General features: G+C 41.1%; 1 protein-coding gene across 5 annotated transcripts in view; it reads left to right on the plus strand.

The window, feature by feature from the left end:
* The window catches only part of LOC124141612 (stromal membrane-associated protein 1-like), a 29,110-nt gene extending 15,580 nt beyond the window's left edge, over positions 1-13,530 (plus strand). For 4 of the 5 annotated variants that reach the window (XM_048400231.1, XM_048400233.1, XM_048400232.1 and 1 more), the window contains 5 exons: positions 945-1,092; positions 2,943-3,161; positions 6,337-6,464; positions 7,288-7,464; positions 9,485-13,530. In XM_048400231.1, the coding sequence (XP_048256188.1) occupies positions 945-1,092; positions 2,943-3,161; positions 6,337-6,464; positions 7,288-7,464; positions 9,485-9,613 (801 nt within the window). In that variant the 3' untranslated portion in view covers positions 9,614-13,530. The remainder of the gene's footprint in view (positions 1-944; positions 1,093-2,942; positions 3,162-6,336; positions 6,465-7,287; positions 7,465-9,484) is intronic. The other variant, XM_048400235.1, reaches the window with a different exon arrangement.
* Positions 13,531-14,307: the final 777 nt, after the last annotated feature.

The raw sequence follows: 14,307 nt of genomic DNA on the forward strand, positions 1-14,307 counted from the left end.
AGTGGTTAAAGCGTTCGCTCATCACGCAGAAGACCCGGGTTCGATTCCCGACAATGTGTGAAGCCCATTTCTGGTGTCCCCCGCTGTGATGTTGCTGGAATATTGCTAGAAACGGCGTAAAACAATACTCACTCACTCTCTAACTGGTTATTAGCATGTGGTCTTTTTCGAATAAACCATGATACATTGTCCATTTGGTATAAACTCATTAGAACCATTTTACATTTGTCTTATTTATAATGATAATAAAGACAAAAAAAAAGTTTTAGGTATGAAGAGGGTTGTGAACTTATTGGTGCTTATTGCAATGAATTGCTGCAAAAAAAAATATCACGATCATGCTGATAACTAGGGCTGGGACAATGCTCCAACTGTATGATCAGATACGTATCATGATACCTTGTACACCATCTGATATGTATCAGGATACTTGCATGTACTCTTATCTGTGGTGCGAAAGCCATCTTTCTCATAGACAGCATGGCCAAATTACCCGACATACTGTTGGTTTACATTTTCACAACTAACTTTCACTACTAATTAATGTTTGGTGTATACATCAAATACCAAATACCATATTTGACGTAATAAGTGCCCAGGGCGCTCCTAAAATTAGAAATAGGGGGCTCTTATTAGAATATAATTTTGGTGAAAAACAACAGAGTTGAAAGATTGTAAATTTCTACGTTTATGTTCCTGAAATGATACGAAAGAAAAGTATTACATGTCATTGTATCCCAATTGCGTTGATCGATGGTCAAGATATCAATCACTGGTTTGTCTGGTCCAGACTTGATTATTCACAGACCGCCATCATATAGTGGGAATATTGCTGAGTGCGGTGTTAAACAAAAAAACAACCAAACAAATCTACATAGATGATGATGATGATACATATATGATGATGATGATGATGATGATGTAATGCTTATGTGCATCTCTAGAATGGCACTTTGGAGGCCAGCCTGTTTGAAGACGGAGGGTCTGACAAGGGAGGTTCAGAGAAATCGACAAAGGAATCCATCTTGGCTCTGTACGGTAGCGGCGGCGGTGGAGGGCAACAGCAGCAGCCCCAGATGTTTGGCGTGCCAGGTGAGGAGGGGGTGTACTCTGTACGACTAACACTGTCCTAGCAACCATGGAACACTGCCTAGCAACCATGGAACACGGTCCTAGCAACCGTGAACCACGGTCCTAGCAACCATGGAACACTGTCAACTGTGTAGGAACTATCTTGAAATGAAAGGTTATGAAAAAGTTATCTATGGTTCTTTGGAAATAACATACTTGCATGAACTAATCTTATATGTTCTGATAGTAAGTGTGAACAATTCTGAATCCTTTTATCCATACATGGTTTAGGCCACCATATGTCTGTATATGTCAACATGGTCAAACATGCCACTTCGGGGAACAATTTCTGTTTTCTAAAACTTTTACTCTCCAATTTTTGTTATTTGTGTGTCTCTAATTTTGAGAAAAGTGGCTCTCAATTTGATGAATACGAAGTTAACAACTTCCTACAAATCAATAATTATTCTGAACACTTGCCAGAAGGTAAAGTTTAAGAGAATGATACATTACACTTCATTGATTAATTTTAATGTCATAAAAGCATTCCAGTTTTGGCATACATACACTGTAACAGTGATCCATTATTGCTAATTGCTTAAACTATTCTGTACATATATGTGTAATCTATGTGTATTTGTGTATATTGAGTACTGATCACTAACCATGTGCGGAATAGCACAATTCACATGAAGTTCAGCTTTCTCTGCACTAACAGTGCTAATGATACTAACCAACATATTCTTGAGCCCAGAGTTTATGCTCCTTAAACCTACCTAGAATACCCTAGAATATGACTACTGGTAACCGTCAATCACTAGCAATATGTTCTGACCAGGGTCCGTTACACAAAGTCATCTATGGGTGGTCGGGTAGCCTAGTTTAAGCGTTCGCTCATCACGCCGGCTTCGATTAATGACATGGGTACAATGTGTGAAGCCTGGTATTTCTGGTGTCTCCCGTCTGATATTGCTGGAATGTTGCTAAAAGCGGCGTGAAACCATACTCACTCTCAAAGCGATCTTAGCGCTAAGACAACTGTAACTCCCATAATTTAACATAGGCTTACCCCAGTCGTAGCTCTAATATTGCTTTGTGGAACGTGGCCGAGAAGTTCATCTTATTGTAAGGAATGAAACCATTATGTTTGTACTCCTTGCTTGATGTTTGTGAAATTTGTCACATTTTCTTTCATTTTTGTCAATCCAGTTTCAAACATTCAAAATGAAATCCGCTGTTGTCTAAAAGTACAGACTTGGGCCTGATGGTTTATTTTTCGAGTGTATGTACATGATCATGATGATAATGTCAACATAATAATTTTGGCTCGACAAAATTCTTTTTGCATGCTGGTCAAATTAAGATGTTTGAAAGAGCTGCATCCCTTACCTAGATTTGACCCAGTGGGAATTCCAGGTTAGAATAGGTATCCAGAAATGTATGCTTGTCATAAGAGGCGACTTAGTGGATCGAGTGGTCAGACTCAGTGACTTGGTTGATGACATGTCAAGATACCATGACATTTTCCCCGCAATATCAATCCCTTGTCTTGTCCCGACTCGATTTTTTACTGGCTGCTGTGATATAGCTGGAATATTGCTGAGTGCAGCATTAAACCACAAACACACCCACACACATACCCAGATTTGATGTGCTGTGAAATAATTTAATGTTTGAACAGTCAACTGTGTTAAGAGCTACACAGTTGTAGATTTAGTGATTAGAGGTTACCATTAGTCTTTTCCTAGAGGTAGGTGTGAAGTGTCGAACAACCTGGTGTCAAGGATGTAACATAATTTGCTTTGAGCTTAGTTTGGATTATCTGGTTTCTTCTTTTGTGAATCAACTCTATCCGCTGTCCTGTTTGTTAGCAACGTCTGCACCAAGCAGTGACGATCTGCTGCAGTTTACTCCAAGTCAAGCAGGCCTTCTGCCGACACCCTCACAACTGACCATACAATCAGCACCGCACCTGTCGACCAATCAGATGTCAAGTAGTCAGATTCCCACCAATCAACAGATGTTTCATCAGCCAATGACCCAGCCTCAAATGTGTTTAATGCCACAAGGGCTATTTTACTATGATGCAGGTAGAAATACAAATTGGGAAAAGGGTTTGGTGCATTTTGGATCCTCTTGCATGCAGACTTACCTCCCTTGGGACCCTCTTGGAGCCTCCTGGTGCTTCTCCATTTGTTCTGATCTCATCTTGAACTCTTCACTGTTATACAGAGCTTCAGATTGCCAAGGGTCACAGTCAAAGACCCCTGAAACAATACAACATCTTTCTTGTCTGAGGATTATGGTATCCTGACAATACCTGTGAAGATCCCGGGTAGAATAGGTCTTTCGCAACCCATGCTTGCAGCAAAAGGCAACTATGCTTGTCGTAAGAAGCGACTAACGGGATCAGGTGGTCAGGCTCGCTGACTTAGTTCATGCATGTCATCCTATCCCAATTGGGTGGATCAATGCTCATGATGTCAATCATTGGATTGCCTGGTCCAGACTGGATTATTTACAGATGGCCATCATATAGCTGGAATATTGCTGAGTGCGGTGTTAGACAACAAACAAACAAACAAAACTTCCTGTCAGTAATATTAGCAAATGGGTTGTTTTACCCACAGGTACTCAAAATCTGCCTGAAGCTCTGATTATTACCTTTTTATGTTAATTTTACATTTCATTTTGTGTTTGTTTGGAGACGTTCCCTCCATCATCGGCTTGTGGCTTTATCTGTTTTTGAAACTGTTACCTAAACTCCAGTCTTTGTGCATAGACTATGGTTGTGGGAGCGAGGCTTTACCAGCCTGCTGGTCTTAATGCATGCTATTGTTGCCATATATCTCTGAGAGTTTCTATTCAATATGCAAGGCCTCTTTGCCTCAGTACATGTATTTGTCAGACATATTGATCTGATACAAATATCTATAGAAATGTCATTTACACAAAAGGCTATTTGTAATGCATAATGTTATAGGTATTGTACTATTTATTGCTGTCAACGCATGGGCATAAGAGCAGCAACTGTGGGGTTCTCGTGCAGGCATGTGAAAATGCACAATTTGCAACTTGAAATGGATGTATTAATGACAGTAAAAGGTATGCCTCACTTATGTTATCAGATGTAAGGTCAAGTTGTGACTGAACTTCCTCTCGTAGGTGCAATACATGCACCACACTATACGGCCAACCACACCACACACTAAAATTTTAACTTGATTTATCTGGTTGTTGTGGGCAAACCCACACTCATTCCTAAACCCAAACCTGCGAATTAACTCCATTCAGACCTGTGTATTTCACTATTTTCATGAACATAAAAGATTTGCAGCCAGTTCTAAAAAGAATTCAGTTTTCCACTTTTATGAAAGAAAAGTGCTGCCTTTAACTTGTAGTGGAAAATGTTACCTGCACTGGGTGCAACCTGGCAATAAAAGTTACCTGCACTGGGTGCAACCTGGCAATAAAAGTTACCTGCACTTGCAATGTGTTGCCTGCACTGGTGCAGCTTGGATATACCGGTATAGCAAAACCTTTCCCTGCCTAAACAGGTTATGTCACCCTTCTTAGCCCAACTAAGACATGATTTTGCTGTACAAATTGAAGTTCTTTCAAGTTAGGCTGGCTTTTGCTTGTTTTTTATACATTTTCAGTGTATTCTGCAGAAAGTTTTGTAGAACAATATGAATAACTTGTTTGATAGGCATTACTTAGAATTTGACGGATGACAAAGTAGACACAATTTTATGAATAACAATTTCTTTAATACTGTAAAAAGCGACATCCTTATACCGTTGTCAAGCAAGACTTGACAAGAAAGTCTTGCTTGACAACAGTATAAGGATCTATACCGAAACGTCGCTTTTTACAGTATTAAAGAAATTGTTATCCATAAAATTGTGTCTAATGTGAATAACATCATTTTCCTTTCTTTTTCTGTGCAACAAGTTTAGATCATAGTTTGGGGTAGAGTCATAACGTTAGCTGACTTGAACCCATTTTCCATGCTAACTTTTGAGGTGATCTTGCTTTGGTATCAAAATATGTCATTTCTTTTTGTCAATGCTAAATAGATAGATCAAATGCATGCTGACTAGAATAAATCATAATTAGTTTGTGATATGAACTCCACTATTGTACCTTGCATAAGTCTAATGAAGAATAAGTTCATGTAACACATTGATGCTATACTACTCAAAAAAAGTTAAGGACTCCAGATTCTTTCATGTTACTGCAGTTAATCTGTCGTCTGTTAATCTAGTAATATGAAAGAATCATTATGTCCTTAACTTTTTTTGAACATCTGAAGGGGATTGGGGACACAACTCAGGAACTATAATTTGCTGTGCAGAGTTGTGTCCCTTAGATGTGCCAGAAACCAGTGGTTGTGGGTGTGAATCCCATTCGCGCTGATGATGTTTCTGGGTTGGCAGTACCATACCCATGATCATTGTTTCACCGGACTGGTAAATGTCCAAGGCTAGACTAAAATCTAGTCTCTGAAATGAACATATCGTACATAAAAAAAACAGTTGTTCAGTTATCTTAATAAAAATATAATAAAAAGGAGCCCAGTGACTCTCTTCATTTCCTGATACTGCAGTGATCTAGACTTGCCAAACATTATAGACTTGCATGGGCTGTATTTGATATATATTTGTATCTGGGTCTGTAAGACAGACTAGTCCAAGACCTGCATCACTTTTATTTCTTCTTACACATAAAGCTGATGCAAAGTGATATGACTGAAAAAATGTTCAAAGCAGCGTTGGATCAACCTCTCTCACTCACTAAATGGGTATTGGATACTCAAAATGGCCACTAGATGTGGCCTCCAATCTGTTTCACTCTCCCCATGAAGAATGGTTTTTTTGCAACCCATGCTTATCGCAACTAACAGGATTGATTGGCTGGTCAGTCTTACTGACTTGGTTGATGCATGTCATTGTATCGAAATAGGACGATGCTTATGATGTCAATCACTGGATTGTCTGTTCCAGACTCAGTTATTTCCAGACAGCTGCCAAATAGCTGGAATATTGCTGAGTGAGCCATAAAACAACAAACAAACTGTAGCACTAATAAAGACACTCAGTTTTCAATGGTAGGCCTTCATAGTGACAGCAATGCTAAATTAATCATTGAAACTCAGTTAAAACTCAAACGATTGTCTAACTTTTGAATGTGATTCTGTGATCATGGTGATGTTGGATTAATCAAGCACAGCGGATTCATTGAGATGGTCGTTGTACATTCCAGGAGGCATGTACATGCCCCAGCAGAGCATGGGCATGTATGGTGGTGCCATGCCAGGTCAACAGGCGATGTCAGGTCAACAGGGCATGCAGGGCATGCAGTATCAGCAAGGCATGATGGGAATGCAGCAGGTGAGTTCTGGCAGTAATATTATGGGCAATGTTTGTTTTGCATCCTCCACATCTGAGGGGGCGATGGGGTAGCCTTATGGGTAAAGCATTCACTCACGCCGAAGACCCGGGTTCTATTCCCGACATGGGTACAATGTGAAGCCCATTTCTGGTGTCCCCCGCCGTGATATTGCTGGAATATAGCTAAATGCAGCGTAAAGCCATATTCACTCATCATCTGAGTGTGCCTCCCTGGTGTAGTGGATCTAGTGTCTCCCCAGAAAGCGTTCTATCCCTGGCACAAAAACATGTTAAAATAATGGTACATGTTACCCTGCCAGACTAGTGGCTCTCTCTCTCTCTCTCTCTCTCTCTCTCTCTCTCTCTCTCTCTCTCTCTCTCTCTCTCTCTCTCTCTCTCTCTCTCTCTCTCTCTCTCTCTCTCTCTCTCACACACACACACACACACACACACACACACACACACACACACACACACACACACACACACACACACACACACACACACACACACACACACACACACACACACACACTCACTTATGCATTCATAGAAGTTTTTCAAGTTTTACTGATAACCTTTGTGAAATTACCAAGAGGCAAAATGATAGAGACAAATAAATACAAATATGAAATTGTCTATGTTGATTGAGGGTTATTTTCTTTACAAATCTCTTGAAAAAAACTGTTTTAGAAGTCATTTTATCAATCAAATCATTGAATATAGACTTGTCATGATATAGAGACAAAAATTGTATGAATGAGAACTTTGTACCATCTCTCATGATAACATACTGTCAATTCTATGATTCCTTTCTTTCCAGCCTCACATGTATGGGATGGGCCAGATGGGAGGGGCAATGCCAGGGGGGATGATGGGGGGTCAGCAGCAGGCTGGGGGCAACATGATGATGGGCGGACAGCAGCAGATGTTCCCCCAGCAGCAGCAGCAGCAGCAGCAGCAGCAACAACAACAGATGCAGCAGATGCAGTACCAACAGGTGGGTGCTCACCTCTCCTCCCCCACCTGATTTTTATATATATATGCTTGTCATCAGATTCATCCTGGGGGCACGGGTGGTCCAGTCGTATAAAGCGCAGCGATTCGCTGTGCAGAGTTGCATCCCTTGGGCACGCCAGAAACCTATGATTGTGGGTTCGAATCCTGGTTCGCCCCGATTATGTTTCTAGGTTTGTCAGCACCGTGCCCGTGCTCGTGGGTTTCACTGAAGTGGTAAACGTCTAAGACCTGCATCACTTCGGGCTTTCCTCCCACATTAAGCTGCCACGCCGCGATGTAACTGGAATACTGTTAAAAGCTGCGTTAAACCCAACTCACTCACTCACTCACTCACTCACTCACTCACTCACTCAGATTCATCCTTAAGGGCTTCGGGGAAAGAATACAACTCATACTCAACGACTTCAAGGACATGATAAGACCCACCTTAAGGACTTCCAGTACAGAGTGCCTTTGTAGTAAACAACCTTAGCACTACGACTGTCGTAAGTCTGTTATGAGGTATGGGAGTTACGATCACCTTAGCACTAAGATCTCTTCATACAACGGCACCCAGAACAAGACCTCGGACTTCGAGGACAGAACAAGATACACTTAAAGGGATTCCAGGACCGAATGAGACCCCAATTTAAGGACTTCCAGGACAGAATAAGACACACCTTAAGGACTTCCAGAACAAAAAAGACCCCCAATTGAAGGTCATCCAGACTAACTAATCCCACCCAAAGGACGGAACAAGATTCATCTAAGGTCTTTCAGGACAGAATAAAACCCCAATTTAAGGACATTCAGTATGGAATGAAACCCCAACTTAAGGATTTCCAAGACAGAACAGAACAGGGCCCTGTTTCACAAAGTCATCTTAGCGCTAAGGTGATCGTAACTCTCATACTTTAACACTGGCTTAAGATAGTCGTAGTGCTCAGATCGCTTTGTGGAACGGTGCCCTGGACTCCACTTTAAGGGCTTCCAGGACAGAAAGGGTCCCCACATGCTTGTCGTCAGACACAACCTTAAGAACAGAACATGTTTGTCTTAAATGGTGTCTAGTAAGTATATGAGCAACTAAGGATACATTGTGGAGCAGCACCCAGGTAATTAGGCTGCGTGAACTGGGAGACTGGGTCCACTACTCTGCCTCGCCAAGATTTCACTGTTTACAGATTGTTGCGATATCGCTGGAAAATTGTTGCATTTTGCATAATATAATGTCCTCTCACTGATCAGATGAAATGGACACCAGGTGGGTGATCGTTTGAACCCAGATAAGTTATCCAGATGGATCAGTGGTCAGGCTTGGTGACTTGTGTGTCTTCATACCCCAATGGTGTCGATTGTCACTTATAATAGCAATCACCGGATTCTGTGGACCAGACTCCCTTATTTACAAGCGGCCATCATACAGCTGAAACATCGCTGAATGTGGTGTAAAAACAAATAAATTTCTATGTGAGATGCTGGTCCAACACACTAAAAGTTTTAATTTCCAGAAATTGCAGCCCTCATCAAAAGGTTGGTTAGTTGGTTTGTTGTTTAACGCCGCACTCGGCAATATTCCAGCTATATGACGGCCGTCTGTAAAATAATCAAGTCTGGACTAGACAATCCAGTGATTAATATCATGAGCATCGATCCACGCAATTGGGATCGATCACATGCATCAACCAAGTCAGCGAGCCTGACCACCCAATCCCGTTAGTCGCCTTTTACGACAAGCATAGTCACCTTTTACGGCAAGCATGGGTTGCTGAAGACCTATTCTACCCCGGAATCTTCACGGGTCCCTTATCACAAGGCTGGTTTTGATTTCACTATAGAATATCAGTGCTATTCCAGGGTCTCAGACTGACAGTGGTAGGGTCAATGACCCCTAAAGAATATTTGACCAGGCATTTCTGCTTAATATTATATGTATTAAAATTGCTACGAAACCAATTATCAGTATGCACCAGTTTGGCGTCCTATTCACTTTTCACTAGGTCTTCAATCTACTGTTTCAGATGCAACAACAGATGGCTGCTATGAAAGTGGGCGGGGCAGGACAGATGGGAAGCATGCCCCAGGGTGGGGCTGCAGGGTGGGGCACACAGAACTCCGGCCAGACATTATCCACAAATCTATGGCAATGATGCTAGCTGTAGTGTAGCATGGACCACAGTTTTCATGGCCGTCTGGAAGAGACGGCTGAAATTGAAAATGACATTCCATCAGTATCACAACCATCTTTCCATCTGCGATTGTCGAGAGACGCAACCTGCAAAGTTAGAGTGTATGGAACCATGGAACAAGTTAACGAAATACCTCTGTTGTGGTGAATGCCATGGCAGTTAACAGATAATATATGCTGTTGTTTGTAAATATTTATTGTACAGTTATTGAAGAGGACTCTGTACTTTGTTGATTTTTATTTCATCATTTGTAGACATCAATATTGATTTCACTTCAATAGTGTCATTCCTGTAATTATCTCCCTCACCCCCAACTTCACCACCCCCCCCCCCCCCCCCCCCCCCCTCACCCTTCACCCATTAGACATGGCATTGTGTCATTAATCAGGATTGAAAATTAATTTTTATTTCCACTATTTTATTTGCTACAGAGTTACCATCTACCTAATAGAACAGTGATAGTCCGCAAGGAAATGTCACTGGTCCTTTATGAATTTTACGAGTCTTTGACTTGTGGATTTGTATTAATTTCAACCCTGTATCTGTACTTGCATCATTACTTTGTTGAAAGGTCCACTGAAACTAGGAAGAAGTAACTTATATCCATGTCCTTTATCTTGTATGTACATGTTTCCCGATTATGCTCTTCATGTCACAGATAATATTTGGCATAGTTTTGAAGTAATGCATTGGGATGAAAAGGGGCAGTGTCAATCATTCATGAGTGGGAACGTGACATTGGAGTTTCAAAATCAAACGTAAAATGCACATAATTTTAGTCACAAATAGTCATTTCGTGTTGACCATTATAGGAAAAGGTGTCAGTGCAACATTCATCTGGTGGCAGTGCCACTGTGAATACGCTTTCCTGTCTTTTCTGGTTGCCATGGTAACACAAAATATGAAACTTTATGACAAACCCTATTTTGTTCCAACTATGGTTGTTTGAAACACAGGGTCAAGTTGATAATTAGTTTAACATGGTATTAACAAGCAGGTGTCTTAAGACCTAGGCAGTGTCGTGTTAGTACCGGAATGGCCACCTGGAGCGATTCCCTCACACAGTATCATCACTAATGTCGCCATAGTGCTGCTACTGTCTACTCCTGTACATAAGGGGGATGGATCTAAACCCAGATCATGATGTCTGACGTTAAGATGCCATGCCATGAGATAACTGACTTCTGTTCAACAACCAGCTCACTCACTTACTTTAATTCAGACATTTTAAGGTGTTGTAAATAAGCCCTGAACGGTCATGTGTGATGGTCCACCTGACAGTGAGTTGACCCTTTCAAGAAGACCTGGTCATTTTAGGATTTGGCTGTCCAGAGGCTTACAGAAGTTTCTCTGGGTATTCTGAGAATCATTAGTTGTAGTGCAGTGGTGGATGTGGACTAGGTCTCTGAGGACAGTACTGCACACAGTATGAAAGTATAGTGGTTTGAATTGTATTCATTAATTATGCTGTGATTTCTGTCATAATTGGCTGGTGAGCAGCCTTGTAATTCTTCACATACATTGTGACAAAGCTGCATGCAGTAGTTGTGAGAATAGGGTGAATAGTCTGGAAGTTCTTCTTTGAGATCCTCCTCCACGACTACTTTCCATGCTCAAGCGGAATCCAGTAGTAGTACCATGTGTTCTGTGATAAATGTTGATGAATCATTCTGCACGAAACAACGTGGAAGGTAGGGTCCCGAAGACTTGACCTCTTTCAGCATCTTTGTTTCAGTACCGATTTGGACACCTTCACTAAATCAATCTCAGTTCATGGATTGGGGTTTTAGAACTATACTACTCAAAAGAAGTAAAGGATCACCGATTCTTTCATATTACTGTAGTTAATATGACGTGCAGATTATTCCCATTGGATGACAAATGAACTATAGTAATATGAAAGAAGAGAGTGGTCCTTAACATTTTTTTCGTAGTATATTTTGAGACCGAGATCCGACCTGGGAATGGGTCTGTGCGCGAGTCTGGTTTTATGACGACGCACTACAGTTTAGTGGTAGATCACAAACTCTAATGAAATAGTAGCAGCATATGTAACAAGTGTCTGTAATGGCCGTCATGTGGACACATATCCTGGGCTTCGTTCTACATCGTGACCTCTTAGTTGTGGCTGTCGTACTTCTGTGAGAGTTATGTGTGGATTGTAATGTCTGGTTTCCCATGTAGAATGAGGCCCAGGCACTCAATGTAAATACCGTAGTTGACATATTTAGCACCCCTGCTGAACATTCAATAGGGCCTGAGTCAGAATAAGAATTGTTTAAAGTAGATGACAAAATTTATACAAAATTTGAAGACATGTTAAGACTGGAATGATCTTGAATTGCCTTTATTATACATTGTGATAAAATGTCTAAAAAAAGACAATTTGAATGTACTTGAATTGTCTTGGTACATTGTGGTACAATGTCCTTAAAATCCCCCATGTCTTCTACGTGCTCCATGTGATTGAACACCCAGAGTGCTTATTATGTTGACAACGGTACATCATCTCTCAATATAAATGTAGCTCCACCAGAGATCCTCTTTTAGTGGATTTAGACTAGGCTGGACATTTTCCGATTCCGTATATTAGAAGAGGTACCGTCTAAAAACTTCATCCTTTGATATTATATGGGCAGTAGATATTGAGTTCCTTGCACTTGTGAGTCTTTAACAAATCTCTGTGTCAAACAAACAAGATAAGTCTAGTCAGTGTATTGTGTGTTAAAGACTTTAAACAGTATTACTGTTGCAAAAACTACTTTTGATTGTTATTAAATGTTCTGTATGTATTGTGAGATTAGAGGAGGACATGGGGGTCACATCATTTCTGGCCTACAGTTTGATTCCCAGATTCAACCTGATTATGATCCTTGGTTAATCATGCCCATCACTGACTTCACCCACGTAGTAATCATCTACGACCTGCATCTGTTCACGTTCTACTAAATCATGGGGATACTGTTAAGAACAGGAAAACTCAATCAGTGGATAATGGCTGACTCCGTGAGAACCAGACTAGGTTGGTTAGTGGTCTTCTGGTGTAAGGCAGATGTCCACTGGATTGTCATGCAAACTTGTCAGCCGGTATGTCATTATCACTTGTCATGCAGGATTGTCATGGTGGCTTGTCATGCAGACTTTACAGCAGGTTTGTCATGATGGCTAATCATGCAGGTTTGTCATGATGGCTTGTCATGCAGGCTTGTCATGCAGGTTTGTCATGATGGCTTGTCATGCAGGTTTGTCATGATGGCTTGGCATGCAGGTTTGTGATGATGGCTTGGCATGCAGGTTTGTGATGATGGCTTGTCATGCAGGTTTGTCATGATGGCTTGTCATGCAGGTTTGTCATGATCACTTATCATGCAGGCTGTCAGCATTCCTTCTCCAAAGCCACAGCATCACATCAGCTCAGGATCTTGGGAATGATATATATAGTGAAGCCTTGTTAACTCCACAATTATTCAGTTTCAATGCAATCACCATTCAAGGGCAAGAACCGTATGAAAAGCTGATGAGTATTCTGTTTGAAAACGCACAAACTACTGTTAAGACTCCCTGTGCAGTGTATCTCAGTGTTAGCATGCTTTCTCTGTTCTCTGTGTTGTTTAGGTTTTCCTGTGAGCCTTTGACTCATCACACCATCTTTCTACAGCTTCTTTGTGTCTGTCTGGCTGTTGTCCACATACATCTTGCTGAGAGGTCTGTGTGCAATGTTAGTGTAGTGTCTCAGCATATCAATGATTCATTGTGATGAATGATGTTTTAGTAAAAAGGTTTTAATGATGTAAATTCAAAATTTGATGTAGAAAATGAAGGTTGTAGATATGTCATCTACTGAAACTGTAAATGTCAATAAAATCATAAATTTGAAATTGCTTTTTGTTTTAATTTCATGTCGGGTTGTAGCACATGGTTGTCAAATTAGTGAATTGGATTTCCCACGTCAGTACGCTATATGAAGCCTGGGGACACAGGTGGCCCAGTCGTCTAAGGCGCCACAATTCACTTTACAGAGTTGTGTCCCTTGGGCACGCCAGAAATCGAATAGTGGATTGAATCCCAGTTGCCCCGATAATGTTTCTGTTTGTCAGCACCGATTCTATGCTCATGGGTTCCGCCAAAGTGGTAAATGTCTTCGCCTTGCATCACTTCCGGCTTTCCTCGCACATCAAGCTGACACATGGTGATATGACTGGAATACTGTTCAAAGCGGTGTTAAACCCAACTCACTCACTCACTCTATAAAGACCATTTCTTATGTACCCAGCTGTGATATGGTTTGATTGTTGCTAAAAGTGGCTGATTTCAGGTAGTTCTTGAACTATGTAACATTAATGATGGGGAAAAATACCAGCTATATTTTTCATGCTCAGAGGCCATGCCCATAAAAAGACTTTCAGATTTAAATTGGTTCCCTTGAGAATTGTTACATAATTTGATTAAAATCAAAAGTTTGAGATTATCATTTTACAGTACAAAATTTGTGAGTGAATGTTGTTGAACACAACTGCACAATATTCATGCCCACTATTTCATAGACTGAACCTTGTAAGGGTCAACTAAAGGATCGGAGGGTCAGGCTCGCTGGCTTGGTTGGCGCATGTCATGGTATCCCAGCTGTGTGGATCGATGCTCATGATGTCCATCAC

Source organism: Haliotis rufescens, unplaced genomic scaffold, assembly GCF_023055435.1.
Source record: "Haliotis rufescens isolate VD_foot unplaced genomic scaffold, xgHalRufe1.0.p SCAF_2, whole genome shotgun sequence".
In the NCBI taxonomy this organism is placed as follows: Eukaryota; Metazoa; Mollusca; class Gastropoda; order Lepetellida; family Haliotidae; genus Haliotis; species Haliotis rufescens.